The following is a 21646-nucleotide window of genomic DNA, read 5'->3' as shown; positions in this document are numbered from 1 at the left end:
GGCCCCATAAGCTTGGACGGAGCTCCAACGAGGCCATGTTGGTCTTTCAGATGAGCTCCAAACGTGGCCAATACTCTAAAGCTTCAATGGAATCTCATGTTAATGCCCGCAGGCTGTAGTTGTTGATCACTCAGAGGTATCAACACTTGTACACTGTATAGTGTTCCTCTGCTCTGTACTTTGAACATAATGCCTCCATCCAAAATTGCAAGGGCACAAGAATTTTTTCAACAGCCTATGCATGGCACAATTGATACCGTTTGGTTCGTATTAAAAAACACTTCTATTTTTCCTCATCAATTTAGAATCACACAATGTAAGCATATCTGCATTTGCCCCTCTATGTTTCAGTATATTGGTGCCAACGCTGCATTTGGAGTTGAAGAGGCCCAGGCCACCTGTTGCAAGAGGCAAATGGTCACCTACGGTCGCAGGTTACTCTCTGCGTACTTAGTGCCTTCGAGTTTGGTACCCTGATGATCTACTCGAATTTATGACTCTTAATCCATGTGCACAACATGAGTTTGTTTTATTTTCCTTGGTCGCCTTTTGTGTCTAATTTTCATCACCAAAGTGGGTCCTTTTATTTCTTCACAAATGTTGGCTAACCAACCAAATCCTCCAACTGGTGAATGCACGGCCATCAAGCAAACTAGCACATGCTTTTAACTGAAGCAAAGTCACTCTGTAATGTGCCCAGAAATTAGACAACGGATGGAAGTTTGCAACTCACTAGCTCAAGAAGCACAAAACATATATAAGTTTTTAGGGCACTACTTAATTTTGGATTGTCATTTATTCTAATAAGACGGATATGCAAAAAAATATTCTAAACTGTGAGCATTTGACATAGCTTATTATTATTGTTAAACTAAAATAGCGAGCATTTGTTGCTTTTTATTAGGAAAGCGAAAAAGAAGTGCATCGATGTTGGACCTATTCTTGTGGTAGGAACAACTTTTTTTATTTATTCACAAGTGGAATTCAGATATTTTGTGGATCAAACCTTCCAGGAAGTGAATTCAATCGTAATTTGAAAGTATTCAAGCATTTTTTAAGTGAATGTGATTTAAAAAGTGTTCACGCCTTTTTAAAATAATATCCATGTATTTAAAAAATAAATATACAATTAGAAGTGAGTGGGGGTACGACACTTTTCAGATTAATTAAGGAATCAATCTCACAATGGTGGATGCTTGATGCAGCAGAGGATTACAGGTGTTTTGTCGACAGTTTCAATTTAGCCAAGCGGTTGCCATCATCGTGAGACTGCCGACTGGAGGAACTACAATGGCTCTTTGTTCTAGCCATATCCGATCCCCTGGGCTGGAGCTTTACGGTCACCTAAAGCGCACGGTGCAAGCGGTGTGCCATTGGTGTCGGCCTGGACGGGGACACGACCACCAGTATGTGCTCGTTGTCGCGCTCCCGGAACACCTCAAGCAGCTCCTGCCCATGCATGACGGCACTGTAACAATATCGTTAGATGTGAATCGCATCAAAATCGGAATGAGTGTGCACGCTAATGTGACGTCTTTTCCCCTTTGCTACACTATGATTGACTAATGGTTAGATGGTTGATGTTGCAGTCTGATGAGGTCTCGAGGTGTGGCTTCTGCTGAATTTTCGACACCACCAACTCCTGGTGAGTTTGCTCCCCTGAGTCATAATAGAGGAAGTGAGAAGGTCAGAATGGAGAAGAAGAAAAAACCTTGCTGTCGGAGATTACATACACACCATTTTTTGTGTATTGGAGTGATTGAATCAATCTCACAATGGTGGATGCTTGATGCAGCAGAGGATTACAGGTGTTCTGCCGGCAGTTTCAATTTAGCCGAGCGGTTGCCATCATCATGAGACTGCCGACTGTAGGAACTACAATGGCTCTTTGTTCTAGCCATACCCGATCCCCTGGGCTGGAGCTTTACGGTCACCTAAAGCGCACGATGCACGCGGTGTGCCATTGGTGTCGTCCTGGACGGGGACACGACCACCAGTATGTGCTCGTTGTCGCGCTCCCGGAACACCTCAAGCAGCTCCTGCCCATGCATGACGGCACTGTAACAATATCGTTAGATGTGAATCGCATCAAAATCGGAATGAGTGTGCGTGCTAATGTGACGTGTTTTCCCCTTTGCTACACTATGATTGAGTAATGGTTAGATGGTTGATGTTGCAGTCTGATGAGGTCTCGAGGTGTGGCTTCTGCTGAATTTTTGACACCACCAACTCCTGGTGAGTTTGCTCCCCTGAGTCATAATAGAGGAAGTGAGAAGGTCAGAATGGAGAAGAAGAAAAAACCTTGCTGTCGGAGATTACATCCACACCATTTTTTGTGTATTGGAGTGATTGAACCATGGCAATCAGCGCTCACATAAAAACCTTTCTGTCGGAGATTACATCCACACCATTTTGTGTGTGTGTTGGAGTGACTGAACCATGGCAATCAGCGCTCACATTGCATCTCCTTCCTCACACACACCTTTTGGATAGTTGTATTCCATTCTGTACAACAAGAGAATATGTTATTTTCCTACAATACTGAAATGTGCGAGACGTTGCTGTTTACTGAAGCAGTTGTAGTTGAGTAGTACATCATTATCATTCTCAACAACTTCATTCATACGCCTTTGATACTCATGTATGAGAACTTTCAGAAATTGAGTTACTTTATCGGAATTTATGTTGTTCAGGAGGGGAGGCGGGACGGCCGGTAGCGGCATTCTATTCGGGGCTGCGTTGATCTGGTGATGCTGGAGCCCGACAACGGGAAACATCACCTCGGCCAAGACATTTCAAGTAGCCAATTTACCTTTCTCTCCCTATGGATTTCTTACTCTGCTATCAGTATCACTGGGCTTGGGGTTTAGATTTTGTTAATATCAAAATCTGGGTACTCACCAGCAAACGTGTTGTTGATCTATTTACTTAGTCAAGTTCATTTTTGTTATACCCTGCAAAAGTAGTTCATTTCTGCTATGTTATTCCGTCAAGTTTCAGATTATAGCCCTGATTAAATGGCAATGTTATTCTCCATAACCTACTAATGTCAGAAATCCTGCTACAAAACATGATTTTCAGAATTGTGGTGGATCTGGTCTATATAACATGGTTTGCCAACCGCTATGAGCACTGTGGCAGCCATTTATTAGGATTGGAATGAAGATTTGAGATGTATGTGTAGGTTAGATTTTGCAAAATTACGGGTCTGCAGTTAGAAATTTATATGTAGGCAATTTTACGGTTTTCCGAGACTAAGAATTCAAGCATGAATTTGAATATAGTTTCATGGGTTTTTTTTGCTCACAGGTTTTCTTACATTTACTCCTCTTTCTATGATATTGGAATTTATATGCTTACTTAACTGTTCAAAGATACCTGTTTTGTTTATCGGTTGGAAGTTACCACATATAAGTTTGAGTCCTTGTGATCTGACACACCATTTGGAACAAAATAGAACATAGTACAATTTGGTGGTTAAACTACTCCTTACCTTGGCATTCTAATAATCTGTAATAATGATAGTTGGCATTGGTCATGCAAGATCACTTGCACAAAATTAGTGGCTTGCTGCTGCTGTACTTCATTGCTTCTGTTTATTTTACATTTTTTAATTTACTGCGATTTGCCAAACAAAAGTACTAGCATAATGGAATATTTGTTTGTGTGTTTACAGAGTGAACATAGTCTGATGGGACATCTCCTGAATCAATGTTACATTAGGAAGTAACTATCTTGTAGGAGTTGAAACGAATTGATCACATCCTCATGTGTCTTTGCAAGGTGCAACAGAGGTAGTGTACTTTTTTTAGCAAAACATTCCTACTTTAGATAGAAAAACGTATTTCCTGTTACTTATCTCGGTACATAATGGCAGTCGTCACACAACAGGAAGATGGGGGCACATGATATGTCCTGACGACTCCTTAGTCCCAAGAATGGGAGTAACAATGTTTCTAAAGTTCTGCTGCTATATTGTACTCGGAAATGTATTCATCAAATTACCTTGTCAACTATTTGCTATTTACTCTCAAACTTCTGACATATTTCTTCGCAGTTGCCTTCTGCCCTCCCCTCCACCCTTTCCGGATAGCTATGTCCCACCATCAGCATTAGAACAGGAGAAAGAGGCAGATGATCTATTGCCAAAGAGGCATTGGTTCCTGCAATTGACCATACTATTGATCAATGGCTAGCAAAAATGCAGAAATTTCAATGAGATTGTACCGTGAATCAAGTAAACTGTGTAATTCATGAGCTGGGACGACGACGACAATGTTGTCTATTGTGCATGACGATTTGGTACACATTTGACATAATAGTATATGTACCTTGAAGCCTGATTTTTGTGCCTTGCACGTTGTTTTATTTTAGGTAGCCTCGAACAGAAGAAACACTGCCTCCTTGTTGGCATAGCACTAGGAGGAAGAAAGAGGTGAACGGATAGATCCGGCGCCACAGAAGGCTGCCCTACAGCCCGAAGAGGGACCAGAGGTATGAAGACCGCCCATCGATCGCCAAAGACCAGTTTCAATGAGCGGCGTAGCTTCATAAGAAATTCTGGTGATAATAAGCTCACATCCGATCATATAGTATAATTTCGGCTGAAATTAACACCAAAGCTTCTATTGCAACAAAGATTATGAAATATGGACTATTTGTTGGTAATCTTGAGTCATCTTGAACTTAAATATTGGCTTTACAAGAAGACTTTCATTTTTTTTCATAATAATGGATGAACAAGAATTTTAGAAACCAGTGTTCCATTTTGTTATCCACGTAACGTAATCATCTCTTCAATTCATTTCCCGTGGCAACACATTTTATATGAAATATTGAAGTTTTATTAAAAAAAGGAAATTTCCATGTTCAACATTTATTAAAATTGGATATAAAATATGACGAAAAATGAACCATCAAGTAGGTTCTATCACTTTTATCGCCCGGTGCAACGCACGGCATCTCTACTCCTAATGGACGAATTGGTTGAATAGTCCCCCCACTTTCAACCGGTTTATTTTCAACCGGTTTATTTTCAACCGGTTTTTCTTCGTGCCACCTCCCACCAGCCCCTCCCACCGGTTTTTCTCTTTTCTCGTCTGACCGGCAATACCCAACGTATTTATGGTAATCAATCATAATTAATCCACGTATAGTAATAAATCAATCCAGGTATGGTAAGGTCATAACTCAGGAAATTTTGAATATGGCAATTATATGGTAATAAATTTAAATTACCCCAAAGGCTATCAATCCAGATATGGTAAGGCCATAACTCGGGAAATATCGAATATGGTAATAAATTTAAATTACCACCAGGTATGGTAAGGCTATCCACGTATAGTAATAAATCATATAGTAATAAATCATAATTAATCCACGTATAGTAATAAATCAATCCAGGTATGGTAAGGTCATAACTTAGGAAATTTTGAATATGATAATAAATTTAAATTACCCCAAAGGCTATCAATCCAGGTATGGTAAGGCCATAAATCGGGAAATATCGAATATGATAATACATTTAAATTACCCCAAAGGCTATCAATCCAGGTATGATAAGGCCATAACTCGGGAAATATCGAATATGGTAATAAATTTAAATTACCACTAGGTATGGTAAGGGTATCCACGTATAGTAATAAATCATATAGTAATAAATCATAATTAATCCACGTATAGTAATAAATCAATCCAGGTATGGTAAGGTCGTAACTCAGGAAATTTTGAATATGGTAATAAATTTAAATTACCCCAAAGGCTATCAATCCAGGTATGGTAAGGCCATAACTCGGGAAATATCGAATATGGTAATAAATCAGCGATCCGTCCGCATTACTAGCTCATCCGATAAATCAGCGATCGAGTAATTAAACCGTGCAGTAATTAGTTCCGTATATGGAAGGAACCGCCGGAGTATTCCATAGATTAGCCACAGGATTTTGGCAATCTCGCTGTGGCATCTCGGATTTCGGAAATCACGCGCCCGCAGACGCCGCCGTGCCCCCCCTGCAACCACCGCCGGAGTCGGAGGCGAACGCGATCGCAATCGCGACGTGTATATATATACAAGGATGTACTACGTGCACAAGGGCCTGCAAGCAAACCCCAGTGCTCTTGATCACCATGCATTTCTTCCAGGTCGTCATGGCGTGGATGTTCCCGTGCGCCGTGTGGGCGGCGATGGCGCCGGCCGTGGCGACGGCAGCGACCACGGACGGCGCTTCGAGCGTTGAGCAGGGCAGCTCCTCGTCGCCGGCGTTCGGCCCTGGCGACGCTAAGGTGGCCTCCGACCCGGGCTCCTCCCCGGCGTCGAGGTCGTCCACCTCCTCCTCCTTGCTCGGCGCCCGAAGCAGCTCGTCGAACAGCGCGCGCTCACCGGTGAGGGAGGGCGGTGACACGGCCGCACGGAAGGGCCACGCGCTAAGGCGGTGCTCCTAATCACCATGCATTTCTTCCAGGTCGTCATGGCGTGGATGTTCCCGTGCGCCGTGTGGGCGGCGATGGCGCCGGCCGTGGCGACGGCAGCGACCACGGACGGCGCTTCGAGCGTTGAGCAGGGCACCTCCTCGTCACCGGCGTTTGCCCCTGGCGACGCTAAGGTGGCCTCCGACCCGGGCTCCTCCCCGGCGTCGAGGTCGTCCCCCTCCTCCTCCTTGCTCGGCGCCCGAAGCAGCTTGTCGAACAGCGCGCGCTCACCGGTGAGGGAGGGCGGTGACACGGTCGCACGGAAGGGCCACGCGCTAAGGCGGTGCCTGCGCAGGTTTGCCAGAAATCTGCAGCGCGCCGGTGCTGCGGACGAGCGGCCAGATGGGCGCGGGAGACGGAAGGGCCGGGCGACGAAGCCGGACGGGAGGGTCGCCGCCGGCGAGGACGGCACCGCCCGGGCGAGGGAGGAGGCCGTCGCGAGCGCGATCGCCTACTGCAAGGAGTCGAGCCGGCAGCGCTGCAGGCCGCCATTGCCTCCCTCGCCCAGCTTGGACGGCTGGCTCCTCATTCGTCCGGAGGAGGAGATCGGCACCAGCGCCATGAGCGCCGTCTCGCCCTGCGAATGCGAGGCACAGGGCACCTCGAGCGCCGCCGCCCCCCACCACGGCCACGCGGCCTGCGACGGTACGTGTTGTCAACCGATCCGTCGGTCGATCTGCTCTGCTGCACCCGTGCACGTCTAAACCGTCGTTGATCTCCTTCGTGCAGCAGGCCGTCGACGGTGGAAACTCGGCGAGGTCCAGCCGGGGAGATGGAAAAGGGTGACGCTGTCGACGGGCTTGACAGGGACGTCCTTAGGATAACAAGTTACTTCGCCGCCAAATATGTGCGCGCGGTGCGCCATTGAAGAATAGCTCGGGGTCCGTCTCACATGAGGCGAAGCAAACAGTTTTTCGTAATCTAGAGGACCTTGTCTTACGTACCTTCGATCTTGTATGATCTGTCCATATCAGTGTGCGAGTAGTAGTAATATGATTGTAGTAAGATCTGTCCATATCAATTGTCGATCTTATTCTTATATGATATGATGGCTTGCAGCGTTCCTAAGATCTAACGAGAATCTCCTGGAGTTAACGACACAATCGTTCGATTGTTTCTGAATCAAACTGCAATTTTGAAGCTTAATTGGCAAAGGAGTTAAGATATAGACAATCCTATTTATTCGAACTAGCTTTGCTGAATCGAAAGAAAAGAGACAACTTGGATTCAATCAAAAGAAATTAGAAGATTTTAGTACTGGCATGTATTCACCTCAATCAAAAGAAACTAGGTCACCACTATATGCTCTGTTTGTACTCTACACATGAGGAATATATTCACCTTTAACTTCTTTTTTTGCGGAAATAAGACTTTCATTCATCAACCACGGTCATTACACTCCAGATTTTACATAGAGCGTGAATTCCATCTGGTGCATGCCCATGCACGTTGAATTATCAAATGAGTATAAAGTTGGTCTTTTTTTTTAACTACTACACTCCAGATTCTCGAGCATGGAGATAGGCGAGTTGTAGACCAAGAGCTGGTACAGATATAGGCGAGTTGTAGACAAGAGCTGGTGAGCAGCAAGAAACGCATGCACACCAAAGAACAAATCTGAGTCACATGCCTACTTCTATTGGTTTCTACAAAGAGCGGCTAGCTTAGATCTTAGACCAGTCGGTCACTGTCGAGGTCGCCAAGGTGATCTTACAGCACCGACGTGGGGATTTCTAATATGATTTTATGTAGGCAAGCCGCAAGCGGTGGTGGTGATTGGCTGGGTGGTGTCGCTGCCTTGGGAAGAGACGAAGTGATGGTAAAAGTAAGCAGGATCCGATGATTCTTCCGTGGGGATAGCCAAAGTCAAGATGTCGACTACAGACTCGTCGCAGACTTGCAGTGAACCTGGATGCGGCGAGCCTGATTTGTGGATCGATGGCAGGTCTTGACTTTGTTAGGCTGGGATTGGATGGTTGCGGAGGGTGGTGTGCTTGGTTGGGTTCCCATGGAAGAATGTGGCCTCCTCGTGGATCTGGTCATGCCCATCCTAAAGAACATTGTGTCCCTAGCTCCCTTGACGAGCAAGGACAGTGCAAGCGGCAGCAGGGGGTAGGGGCAGATGTGGGGAGGGATGTCGGTGGCTGCTCGAGGTCATCATGATGAAACCCTTGACGTCCCATCTTTATCAATGGAAGTGGAAGAGCACGAAGTCGAGATTGGATAGGAGTTTGAGTTCTTTTTGGCACCGATCGGTTCCCCACTTTAGAGATGTATTTTTTTTGCGTGCGAGCAAACAGTGGGTTGATTCTAAAAGGGATAGGCACTTTTCAACAGAAGTGCATGACGGACCAAAAATATGACCTCATTTTATTCGTTTGATAGATATCGTATTATTCGTTGTTGTTCGTTCGGTGAAATTTCCTAATATTTGATTGTTGTGTTTCTAATTAGAGCACCCCATAATCACCCAATATGAGGGAATGACAAATGAAAGATACTGATTATAAATTTTGAAGAGCCCGTGGCAACGCACGGGCGTTATACTAGTTTCTACTAGTTACTTAAAAGTAGAGAATGTGCAATATATTCAAAACAGGGATTTCATTCATATCGAAACACTTATTTCACTTAATTTGAAGGACTGATTTCATTCACTTCAAAAACATAATTTCACTCATTTCCAGGAAAGACGGAGTCCATTAGCTTAAAACAACATATTTCAGTCATATCAAGATTTCACTCGTTTGAAAATAAAAAATAATTTCACTCATTTGAGAACATCCAGTCTTTTGAAAAAACTAATTTCACTAAAAACTAAAACTAAAACCAAGATTTCACTAAAATTAATAGATTTCACTCATCGGTGTTGTTCTAAGCAGTTACTCACATGGTGGCACGCCGCTCTTCACTGATAGATGTTGGTGTAGTTTTTTTACATAGTAGATAAATTTGGTTTAACCATGTATCTGTTGATTATTCATCTTATTTATTTTATTTCATGTAAGGAAATAATGGAAAAGTAGAAGTTAGTGTGTATAGGTAATTAATGAGTTCTGGAGTTTTTCGTATATCCTAACCAGAAAGGAGAGCAAAGTTCATCTGGCTGTATACTCAAGAAGTAGGAGTTATGTGTGTAGCAGAACATAAGTGGAATCAAAATGGATGAGAGTATTCTTTATGTTGAAAACATGAAAATAATAGAATGGTGAACTCTCCTACTTGCCGCATTTACAAAATTTTCCTCTTTCCTATTGAAGGCGACCATGTGGTCCAAAACATCTATTTGCACTATTACTATCACCATGACGAAGATGTGAAGACAACGGCATATATATACAATACTAGATCAGCGATGGCGTGCGTTGTTGTGTGCATATATTTTTCGATGGAGAAATGAAACATGGAGGTTTAATTACATAATCACATACCCTATTGTGCTAAGGTTGGCATGAAAATTAACAGTACCAAACCCACATTAAAGGTAGGTCAAAACTAATGTAGAACTATTAACTTCTATTTTTACAAAGTAGTAAACTATGTTAACAAAAGTTGAGAAAAACATGGGTCAATAAACAAACAAAATAAATAAATAATCACAACTTGTACAAGATATACATGTGTGCAGTGCGCTAACAGGTTACATCAGAAGAAAATTTCCTCCACATTATAACTGAAACTAACAAAGGAGTATATTTAACAGGAGCAACTTATTGTTAAAATGGTGAGCTCACATTGTGTCCGGGGTTGAATACAAATTGAAGAGTCTTATGCAAGCTCGGTGACTCTCGGTTTGCATTATGCTTTGTTAGTTTACTACTTTGCTTGTGTCAAAACATTCAACAAAATTTAAATAATCACAATATGAACTCAAAGTATGGCTGGAGAACAGGGAATCAAAATGTTGACATGACGACAAACATATCAATGCAGTATATTTCTTAAAATTAGCACATTATTAGTGTATAACAATGAATATAGCAGATATCTTAACTATCGAGTCGGACCATACCCATATAAACTGAGGACTGAGAATATTTTTATTTGATCGATTCTACCCAAAAGTATCAAGAAAAAGAATCATCACCAAGCCATAATAATGGAGTATTCATCATCAATTATGAGACACGCTAATTTATAGGGAAACAAGAAATTTGTGTGCAGCATACAAGATTGCAGGAATAAATGTGTACCAAAGGTTCTTCAAGGTGGGCACATAGTTCCATAAATTTACAATGTTCTCGAACAATCTAACTATCGGCAAACAGCAACATAGTTAGATGTTTTTAATTTGTTTGCTAGCACCAATCTGAATCATTGATGAGATGATCACAAAGATTAAGAATATGATAGGTGGGGCGCAGAGTCCATGTCTATCTGGACACCAGCTCAGAATCATTGAATCTTTTTGACACAACCAAGAAGTAACCAGATTATATGTCCACCCTTCCAGTATTAGCAAAATAAGGCTGACAGTATTCGTCAAGTATAGTTTCGATATGCTTCTCTAAATAAGCCTAGTACGATTCTTGAGCCCATCCAGTGTTCGAGAACGAAGGTATGACATCGGTCAAAGATAATAAAGTTCCAAACATCCTGATAACATCATAAAAACAGAGACGCATTGATGATTCACCTGATAAAAACATGGAAACTAATGAATTGAAACTTATCCTCGAAATATGTGTATATTGTCACAAGAGGAACACAATCACAACATAGTAAGTATAATTACAATGGAAACTTAAACTGTGCAAGTGCATACAGAGATTTATCTCCCTGCTGCAGCTCGATAAGAAAGTTCTATTCTGTGTCTATAGTAATAACTATTTATAGTTTTGAAAGACCAAGAGTTTATCTGGAAGAATTATTTCCTTTATCCACTTGTGCTCAACAATAAAAGCATTATCAAGGACGTCCAACTACTGAATGGTGCATCTTATAGTTGTAAAACTGTATATTCAATAGAGATGTCAACAATTTGTTTTTTTGATAGATAGTTGGGTTCTATACTCACTAATTTTAAGTGCCACATAAAGGGTATATTTATTAGTTCTTAGAAGCTAGATATTTGTGTTCATAAGGGAGAAAAATCACCCAAAACTAATTATTTCATGTACATATAGCATTCACCTAGTTGATGGAGTAAAATAATCATCAAGCGCGGTTGTTAGACGGAATTCTCAAACATTAACAAAAATGAACAATAACAGTACCGGCGGGGCTTGAGAAACCTGAGCTTACTGAATCTGGACACAAGAATGAAGTGCCGATGTGCTTGTTGCAGAATCACATTAAGGAGAAGCAAAAATGCATGCCATGAAAAATTGATAGATTGTCATTTATATAACATCTGCATTTTTGTTATTGAACAAATTAAAGGGATGTGTGTCCAGAATGCAAATTACTCACTCTGTAAAGAAATATAAGAGTGTTTAAATCACTAAAATAATGATCTAAACACTTATATTTATTTACGGAGGGAGTAGTATACATGTACGTAATCACACAAATATCACGGTATTAGTCAAGTGCACAGTGTAGTGATATTAGGCCTGCAACCTGCAGAAGCGTTTGTTAAATTCTTTTAAAATGATTTTGAAATAACAATTGGCCTCTAGTTAGCAACTTCAAGGACGCTAGTTACAGAAAATACCAGATTCAGTCATTCAGAGTTCTATCGGGATATGTACATACCGGAAGTTATCATGTGCCTTTCAAGCGGATGACTTCGCTGGAGAGGATGTCCACCATGTCTGCATTGAGCTCGGTGATCTTCGTGTCATCGTCTACATGGCCGAGCTCAGCCTTATTTGGCCTCGGTGGACGGTGGTCATCAAAAGCTCGCGCATGAACCTCTCTAACTCCTCTATCACGGTGAACATCATCTCCAAGTCCGCCACGTGCTGGCCGCGCACGCAGTCAACCTCCCTCTACCACTCCTCCCACTTCTGCGCCTCGTCGTCGATGCCCTTCTCGTCTGGCTGGAACTTCTCGATCTCGGTGGCCTCCTCGGCCCACCACTTGGTGTCGTGGTGGGCGCACGGCAGATGCCAAGGGATGGCTAAAGAGAGGAAGAGGCTCGAGGGCACTAGTGGGCTCCAGAGGCGAGGTCGGCATGAGCGAGCACGGGACACAAGACATACCTAGGTTCAGGGCTCTCCGGAGAGATAACACCCCTAGTCTTGCCGAGCGTGGTTTATATGTGACAGTACAGAGTTGATCCTAGAGCGGTACCGCCGGGGCCCGCCGCCGCACGCCCTCGGCCCATGCGTGTGGATTTATTGCGGCATCCGCGGGTCGGTTGCCCTTCTCGACGCAGTTGTTGCGCGCGTACGTGCACAGTTATTGCGGGGAAGTGGGAGGGGCGAGCGCAAATGATCCTACTTCCCCACGTCCGAACCGTGGGTTATAAATCGGGGGGAGGGGTGGCGGAAATCATTCTTGCTCGAACTCCCCTGCCTCTTTATCCTTCCTCTGCTTCTTGCGACCGCCGCACGCTGCGACGCCCATCGCTCCGAGCAGAGCTTCATCGCCGTTCTTTCTCCTTTCCTTTCTTCGTCTTCGTCGATGGCGCTGCCGTCGGGCTCGTGGATGGGCTCGACCATCACCATGGACGACGTCTCCTATCTCCGCACCACCTGACGCTTCCCGGGGGAGACAAAGGTCGTCGTGCGCCTTCCGCAGGGCGAGCAGGAGTCGCGGCCGAGGGAATGGAGCGCGTGGTCTTGTTCCTGCACTTCAAGCGCGGGTTCGGTCTTCCTGCGAGCGCCTCTCTCTGTCTTGTTCTCCTTCAACTAGGGACTGATCAGATTCCAGTTGATTTCATTCGTGGTAGATGCTTATCGGTGATCTTCAAACCTTTGGCATAGTTCCATTGAAAACCACAATTACTCTTGGTTGCTGAAGATCTTGCTCGGTGAAGATAACAACTCTTCAACACTCGAGCCGACACCTATCCATCTAGAGAGTGCGCAACTCTCAAGAGTAATAGGTACAAGAGCTCTGTCTCAGAACTACTATGATGCTCAACCACTATCTGAGTTTTGGTTCTTGGTTTCGTCTTGGTGGATTTTAAACTGAAATCTCTTGGAGAGGGGATGCTCAATCAATCTTCTCAGAAATCTTAAGCGGAATAGGCAACAGACAACGTTGGAGCGGGGTCTCTATTTATAGCCACAACCTTCCCCGATGAGAAATGACCGAAATGTACATGTGCTTCAACTAGTGGCCGAACGACACGAGTCCAACGGTCGAAAATTGAGCACATTGGTAACATTCCTTGCGGATTAAGAAATTCTAACTCCTCAGTCCAAAAGATATCCCCTGCAACACCGAAGAACTACGGCTTCAGCTGACAGGTAATCATTCAAAGCATAACGAGATTTCTCTCATACTTGCATAGGTTTGTGCTAAGCATCACAGAGGATCTAAGCTTCGAGAACATATACCACTCTTAATAGTACGGAGATCCTAAGACTCAAGAAAGAGAAGAAGAAGATTGAATTGAATTCCACGTCTTCGCTTCGCCTTTGGTCTTCTCAATCAATTTTCTTCAGACGACCTCTGATCTGATTGCTTCACCAAAGCAATATATTTTATGGGGTCAACTTCTTCACATCAGTATTCGCGTCAGAACGGCCTTGGGAGATATGACCGAATCTTCTCTGCATCTCAAATATCCTTCGGTGAAGTTGCTCGAACTTGACACCTAAGATGGCGTTCTTCTACGGTTCTGCTTCGAATATTCCTCTCTGTGTGCACTAGCAAACAAATCAGTTCATACATGTTTCTGTCACCAACCTCGAAGACACAGGAGGGCAAGAATTGCACCAACATGAACACTATTCTTGACCCTCTGTTGCATCATGGAGTATTGGTGTTCATGGATGACATTCTAGTTTATAGTTCGACATTGTAAGAATAAGTCAAGCAACTGTGTGTTGTGTTTCAGCTACTTCAGCAAAATTATTTTGTTATCAAATGATCGAAGTGTGAATTTTCTAGTCAGAAAATAGAGTACCTCGGGCATGGCATCAGTGAAGCGGGAGTGGCTACAGATCCTGCAAAGATCATGATAGTTCAGTCCTGGCCTACACCATCCAGTGCCAGAGCCTTGCGGGGATCCCTTGGCCTGACAGGCTACTACCATAAGTTCATCCAACATTATGGGATGATCTGTAAACCATTTACTGAGATCTTGTGTAAAGGGGTGATCTTTTAGTGGACTCCAGTTGCGGATCGTGCCTTCCAACTACTAAAATCGGCCTTGACTCAAGCTCCTATGCTAGCCCTCCCCAATTTTAGAGAGACGTATATGTTGGAGATAGATGCGTGTAACAAGGGTATCGAGGCTATGTTGATGCGGCAAGGGCACCCAGTGTCATATCTCCGCAAAATCCTCTGCCCCAAAAATTAAACTCTCAGCACATCTGAGAAAGAGTGTCTTACTATTCTCATGGCAGTGGAAATGGCGTGCATACCTTGCTACCTCTTGAGCTTGCGTTGGTTTTTCCCTTCAAGAGGAAAGGGTGATGCAGTAAAGTAGAGTAAGTATTTCCCTTAGTTTGAGAACCAAGGTATCAATCCAGTAGGAGACAACGCACAAATCGCCAAATACCTGCACAAACAATCAAACAATTTGCACCCAATGCAATAAAGGGGTTGTCAATCCCTTCACAGTTATTTGCAGAAGTGAGATCTGATATAGATGGATAAACTGTAAAGTAAATATTTTTGGTTTGTAGATTGGAAAGTAAACGATTGCAAAATAGTAGATCGAAAACTTATAGATGGAAAATAGACCCGAGGCCATAGGTTTCACTAGAGGCTTCTCTCATGGCATGTCACGTGTACCCTGGCGGTCAAAACCCACTTGACAAGACATGCTCATTTTTATAAAAAGGTTCAATGTGGTACAACTTACCCTAAATGGGGTGATACCGATAAATACATCTCACATAGGGTAATTCCTATTAAAAAATATCGGAATAGGGCCACAAAGTTGACTTTACTCTTTATTAAAAAATGACTCAATATCAACATGAGTAGGCAAATATATATTCTGAGCATATATTTCATGATGGGTATTATGTGAGAAATTTTCTTTTTTCAGATGTTGGTGTATTATTTCGATTAAGCGGGTCAAACTGGTAGAAATTTGGCATAGACCAAGTTTAACTTAGTACAGAGTTAAAATGGCAGTTAATTCAAAACAGATCTAGTGCATGTATTTGCAGTTCACATTTTGTTGCATTAATTATTTTCCTTCTTTAGGAAGTTAAAATTAATTGCTTCTTCATCCCCATGTACGCTGCATGTATTTGCAGTTCACATTTGTTTGCATTAATTATTTTCCTTCTTTAGCAAGTAAAAATTAGTTACTTCTTCATTTGTATGAAGCGATAAGCCCTAACTTTGAAAGCATTGAAGTACTGGCTCGTATAGCCTATCTATCTGGAGGTAATCCTAGGCACGTATTAAAAACTTTCCAAACATTTCAGATGATTGCTGGCCTATATAACCCCGAGTGTGCGTCATATGCTAGACATCAGTTGTGTTGCACGCACCATCCACTCATGGCGACTGGCTTGCCATCCACTCATCATTTCGTGCTCCTCACCATCCTCATCTGCCTCCTTGTCCATCATTGCAGTGCAGTCTATGACATCGAGTCAACCGCTCGGTCGGGGAAGCTGCTGTCGGCCAAGCTGAAGCTCGTCGGCGGGTCGACGGAATTTGGGCCTGATGTGAAGAGTCTCGTCCTAACTGCAAGGTGAGTGGGTTTGATGTAATTTCGTTTCATCCAAGTAGCTAGATAAGTTGGTTCTTGCTCACAGATTCTTAATTTTGTGTCATGACGGCAGTCTTGAGACGGATAGCCGGCTACGCGTGCGCATCACCGATGCTGACCATCGGCGATGGGAGGTCCCCCAAGACGTCATCCCACGCAGGGGCGGAGGCACGTTGTCTCTTCCGGTGTCATTGGCACCGGGTAAAACTCGTATTCACCTTATGCATGGTACAGATTTTTGGGCTGGACACCGGTAACTTTTTGACCTGGACACCGGCCAGCCCACCAATACACGAACGCAAACCAGGCATAGCAGCCCATCTAGGTAAATGCCCACTCCAGATCGATCGATTAATCGATCCCTGTACGTGCGCCTGTTGAGAAAAAGCTATCAATCTAATTAATTAATCCCCAATACGTCTGTGCGTGCGCCTATTCTGTTGCTCATCCGTTCGGCTTCTCCGTCCTCGGCCCTTCTCCGCCGCCGCACTGCCAGTCGCGCGGCCAGTCGCTGGTTCGTCCTGGTTGTCCATTGAAACGTTCAAGCATCGCTAGCCGGCTGCCTCTACATCGCCCACCGAGAGATTGTTGGAAATTTTAGGTACCTCTCAACTCTGCACTTGGTAATTGCCGATCTCTCTCAAATCTGAAATCTCAACTGTGTGTAGGAATTTTAATTTCTCAAATTTCTCTTTTTTAATTGTATGGCTAGGGTTTTAAAATTTAAAGGTATTATAATTGAGAACAACTCGCTGCGATTCACATCTAACCATGGGAGGATTATTTCAGCAAGAACGGCAAATCACAATGTTGAGTAAGTTTAACTCCCTAATCGTATTGTTCAATCAATATGTTCTGTTTATTTCTGACCAAAAAAATATGTTTTGTTTATTGTTTCTATTCTTGCATATGCAAACACAAATAATGTAACTCATACATTTTTGCTAACACAATAATAATTATTAACATGAGAATTTATGGAAATGTTTCTTAAAAAAATAAAGTCCTCAGCACAAGATGATATAGCTTGCCCATCACATGAACCAGTTCATTTTGTAAGAAATCTCACTGCCATATAATTTGTGTTGTTGGGTGTGTTATTCTTCGTTCCAGAATATAAGGTGTATTGATTTCCGTGCAAGTCAACTATTTAAATGATTGACCAAAATTATAAAATAAAATAACAACATCTACAAAACCTAATAGATAAAATACGAAACTATCTTCTTGAAGGATCAAATGATATGAATTTCGTAATGTGGATATTGATATATTTTTCTAAAAACTCATATATAAAGGAATGGAGTGCATACTATTGTTTGGTATCTATCCTTGTATACATGTGGACACCGGGACATTTTTGTTCTGGATCCGCCCCTGATCCCACGCCCGGCACCAGGGCCAGAACCAAAGGACGTTTTGCTCGACTCACCAGGCAATCCATCCATGCCGAGCAACAGCACCATGTCCAGCGCGTCTTCCGACCTGACCTTCACCATCCACCCCAGCCCGTTCCGCTTCACGGTCTCCCGTCGCTCCACCGGGGACACCCTCTTTGACACTTCCGCCAACCTTGTCTTCAAGGACCGGTATGTTACAAGTGTTCCATTGCAATGTTATCTAGTGTAGCTTAGTTGATCCGCAAGAGTTAGATCGATGTAGAACAATACCATGGTCTGTAAGTAGCAAGTGAACGATGGGCATGAAATTGGAATGCAGGTACTTGGAGGTGACATCGGCGCTGCCGGCTGACCGAGCATCCCTGTATGGGCTCGGCGAGCAGAAAAAACAGACGTTCCGGCTACAACACAATGACACTTTCACGCTGTGGAACGGGGACGTGACGTGGTCCGACCAACCGGACCTCAACCTCTATGGCTCGCACCCGTTTTACATGGACGTGCGCTCCGGCGGTGCCGCGCATGGCGTGCTCCTCCTGAACAGCAATGGGATGGACATACTGTACGGCGGATCCTACGTCACCTACAAGGTGATCGGTGGCGTGCTAGACTTCTACTTCTTCGTCGGTCCCTCCCCGCTCGACGTCGTGGACCAGTACACACAGCTCATCGGCCGCCCTGCCCCCATGCCCTACTGGTCATTCGGTACGAGTACCTTCTTGGTAGGCATATATCCATATATATGCTGGCTCTGCTCTGCTACGCTCACTCGATCTTGCACTTGTAGGGTTCCACCAGTCTAGGTATGGCTACAAGAACGTGGCTGATCTGGATGGCGTGGTCGCCGGCTACGCCAAGGCCAGGATCCCACTGGAGGCGATCTGGTCGGACATCGACTACATGGACGGTTACCAGGACTTCACGCTGGATCCGGTGAACTACCCGTCCAAGCAGCTCCGGCCATTCGTGGACCGGCTCCACAACAATGGCCAGAAATACGTGGTCACCGTACACCCGGCTATCAAACGGCAAGCAGCACCTCACGAGGACTTGTTCCTCAAGCGAAACGGCGCCAACCTGGTAGGCGAGGCGTGGCCAGGCGAGGTCTACTTCCTGGACTTCATGAGCCCACGTAGCACCCAGTACTGGGCACGAAAGATCTCTGAGTTTCGGCGGACCATCCCTGTGGATGGGCTCTGGTGCGACATTAACGAGCCCTCCAACTTCAAGCAGTGGCAGCCTCTCAATCAGTTGGACGACCCGCCCTACCGCATCAACAACTCCGGCTTCCACCTTCCCATCAACTACAGGACTGTGCCGGTCTCAACGGTGCACTACAACGGCGTGTCCGAGTACGACGCGCACAATCTCTTCGGCCTCCTCCAGGCGCAGGCCACGCACGCCGGGCTGCTCAGGGACACCACACGCCGCCCCTTCGTGCTCAGCCGCTCTACCTTTGTCGGCTCCGGCCGTTACGCCGCGCACTGGGCCGGCAACAATGTCGCGCGGTGGGACGAGCTTGCGCAATCCATCAACACCATCCTCAACTTTGGCCTCTTCGGCATCCCAATGATGGGCGCCGACATCTGTGGCTTCAACGGCAACACCACCCAGGAGCTCTGCAGCCGCTGGATTCAGCTTGGCGCATTCTACCCGTTCGCCAGGGCCCATGCAGAGAAGACAACCCTCCGGCGAGAGCTCTATGTGTGGGAGCCGACGGCACGGTCGGCGAGGAAAGCGTTGGGGATGCGCTATCGGCTACTGCCCTACATGTACACGCTAATGTACGAGGCGCACATGACGGGGGCGCCCATCGCGCGGCCACTCTTCTTCTCCTACCCGCAGGATGCCGACACCTATGGCGTGGACAGGCAGTTCATGCTAGGCCGCGGCGTGCTTGTCTCTCCGGTGCTACAGCCCGGCGCCACCACCGTGGACGCCTATTTCCCGGCCGGCCGGTGGTTCAGTCTTTACGACTACTCCCTCGCCTACACCATGAAGGTCGGCAAGCGCGTGACCCTCCCGGCGCCAGCGGACTTGGCAAACGCGCACCTGGCCGGCGGCAACATCCTACTACTGCAGCATGCCGACCTCACCACGTCCGCTGCACGCCAAAGCGAGTTCCACCTCCTTGTGGCGCTCGCGGAGAATGGGACGGCCAGTGGGGAGCTGTTCTTGGATGACGGCGACTCGCCGGAGATGGGCGCTGTGGGAGGCAGTTGGACCCTGGTGAGATTCAGCTGCGACAGGGAGGAAAGCAAAGGCATGGTCACCACCAAGGTGAGTTCACATGTGGTTCAGAACTCATACGCGCCGAGTCGGGCGCAGGTCATCGGCAAGGTGGTCTTCATGGGGCTGCCGTCCGCACCAAAGAGCTTCGCTATCTATGTAAACAGCGTGCAGCTCAAGGCAGCCCGCACCAAGTCCCGGACGAGTGGAGTCTTCAGCGTCAGTGGCCTGTCGCTGGCAATCGGACAGAAGTTTGAGATAAAGCTTGTCATGTCCCATTAGTATCGAAACCAATTGTGTAGTACAAATTTTTATCGGAATAAATAAAAGTTGAATATTGATCTAGAGTGATCTATTGTTTAATGTTTAATCATTTGATCTAGGGTTTTAAAAATGTCTTAACAGGTTGATTTTATTTTCTCAAAATCTAAGGTACTGCTTAATTAATTGTCGATGTGGCTAGTATTCAGAAGGTACATCGGCAAAGTTGCAACTCAAAGGGGTAGGAAAACTGTTCTTTAGCAAATGACAATTGAGGTTTATCAACGTCGTTGGCGAGGCAACCAGTTGAAGATTGATAATATCGTGTGACTGTTCTAACATGCATCCGACCCCCTAGCAGCTTCTACTCTCATTTCATAAAAGCAAATATAGGTATTTAAGTGGCCCCTAAGACTAAGACGCTCACTTACAAGATGTATGTTGATCTGAAATTGTTATTTGACCTTTTTCCTTTTGGCCCAATAGACCAAATTAGGCTAGAGTCTATTTTGTTTTACGTTTGACAAAACTAGACAAGGCCTTGATTTCTTTTGCTTCCTCAAATATCAACGTCTTCGTAGGTTTCACACAGCATATGTAACTAGCAACATCGGAATTGTAACTATGAGCTATTTTTAATGTTTTACCATTTGACCTAGGGTTTCAAAAACGTCTTAGAAGGTTGATTTTATTTTCTGAAAATCCAAGGATTTTCTTATTAGTTGTCTATGTAAACAACGTTGAGCTCAAGGCAACCCGCACCAAGTCCCGGACGAGTGGAGTGTTCAGCGTCAGTGGCCTGTCGCTGGCAATCGGACAGAAGTTTGAGATAAAGCTCGTCATGTCCCATTAGCATCGAAACCAATTGTGTAGTATAATTTTTTATCGGAATAAATTAAAGTTGAATATTGATCTAGAGTGATCTATTGTTCAATGTTTTATCTTTTTATCTAGAGTTTTAAATATGTCTTAACAGGTTGCTTTTATTTTCTCAAAATCCAAGGTACCGCTTATTAGTTGTCGATGTGGTCTGGAATTCAGAAGGTACATCGACAATGTTGCAACTCAAAGAGGTAGGAAAATTGTTCTTCAATAGATGGCTGCTGAGGTTTATCATCATAGTTGGCGAGGCAACCAGTTGAAGATTGATAATATCGTGTGCCAATTCTAAAGTGCATCCGACCCGCTAGGAGCTTCCACTCTCATTTTATAGTAGCATATATAGGTATTAAGTAGCCCCTAAGAAGCTCACTTACAAGATCTAGGTTTATCTGAAATTGTTCCTTGACCATTTTCCTTTTGGCCCAATAGACTGAATTAGGCTAGAGTCTATTTTGATGTACGTTTGACAAAACAGGACAAGACCATGATTTGTTTTGCTTCTTCAAAAATCAACGTCTTCATAGGTTCCACACGACACGTGTAACTAGCAACCGCAGAATTGTAATTATGAGCTATTTTTTAGTGTTTAAAAATTTGACCTAGATTTTCAAAA

The 21646-nt window shown here is 44.5% G+C and overlaps 1 protein-coding gene and 1 long non-coding RNA gene across 2 annotated transcripts; both read left to right on the top strand.

Annotated features, from left to right (window-relative positions):
• Positions 1-966: 966 nt before the first annotated feature.
• LOC119357051 lies at positions 967-3054 on the top strand. The gene is made up of 3 exons (XR_005172115.1): positions 967-1515; positions 1590-1645; positions 2694-3054. It is a non-coding gene; the product is annotated as an uncharacterized LOC119357051 (long non-coding RNA).
• Positions 3055-16034: 12980 nt separating this feature from the next.
• On the top strand, positions 16035-20237 carry LOC119357049 (probable alpha-glucosidase Os06g0675700). The gene is made up of 5 exons (XM_037624033.1): positions 16035-16243; positions 16335-16423; positions 17652-17850; positions 17981-18366; positions 18449-20237. Exons 1-5 carry the CDS (start codon positions 16047-16049, stop codon positions 20170-20172), a joined length of 2595 nt encoding a protein of 864 aa, XP_037479930.1. The 5' UTR covers positions 16035-16046; the 3' UTR covers positions 20173-20237.
• The last annotated feature ends 1409 nt before the right edge of the window (positions 20238-21646 follow it).

Source organism: Triticum dicoccoides, chromosome 2A, assembly GCF_002162155.2.
Source record: "Triticum dicoccoides isolate Atlit2015 ecotype Zavitan chromosome 2A, WEW_v2.0, whole genome shotgun sequence".
Taxonomy (NCBI): Eukaryota; Viridiplantae; Streptophyta; class Magnoliopsida; order Poales; family Poaceae; genus Triticum; species Triticum dicoccoides.
This window is presented reverse-complemented; position numbering and strand designations above follow the sequence as displayed.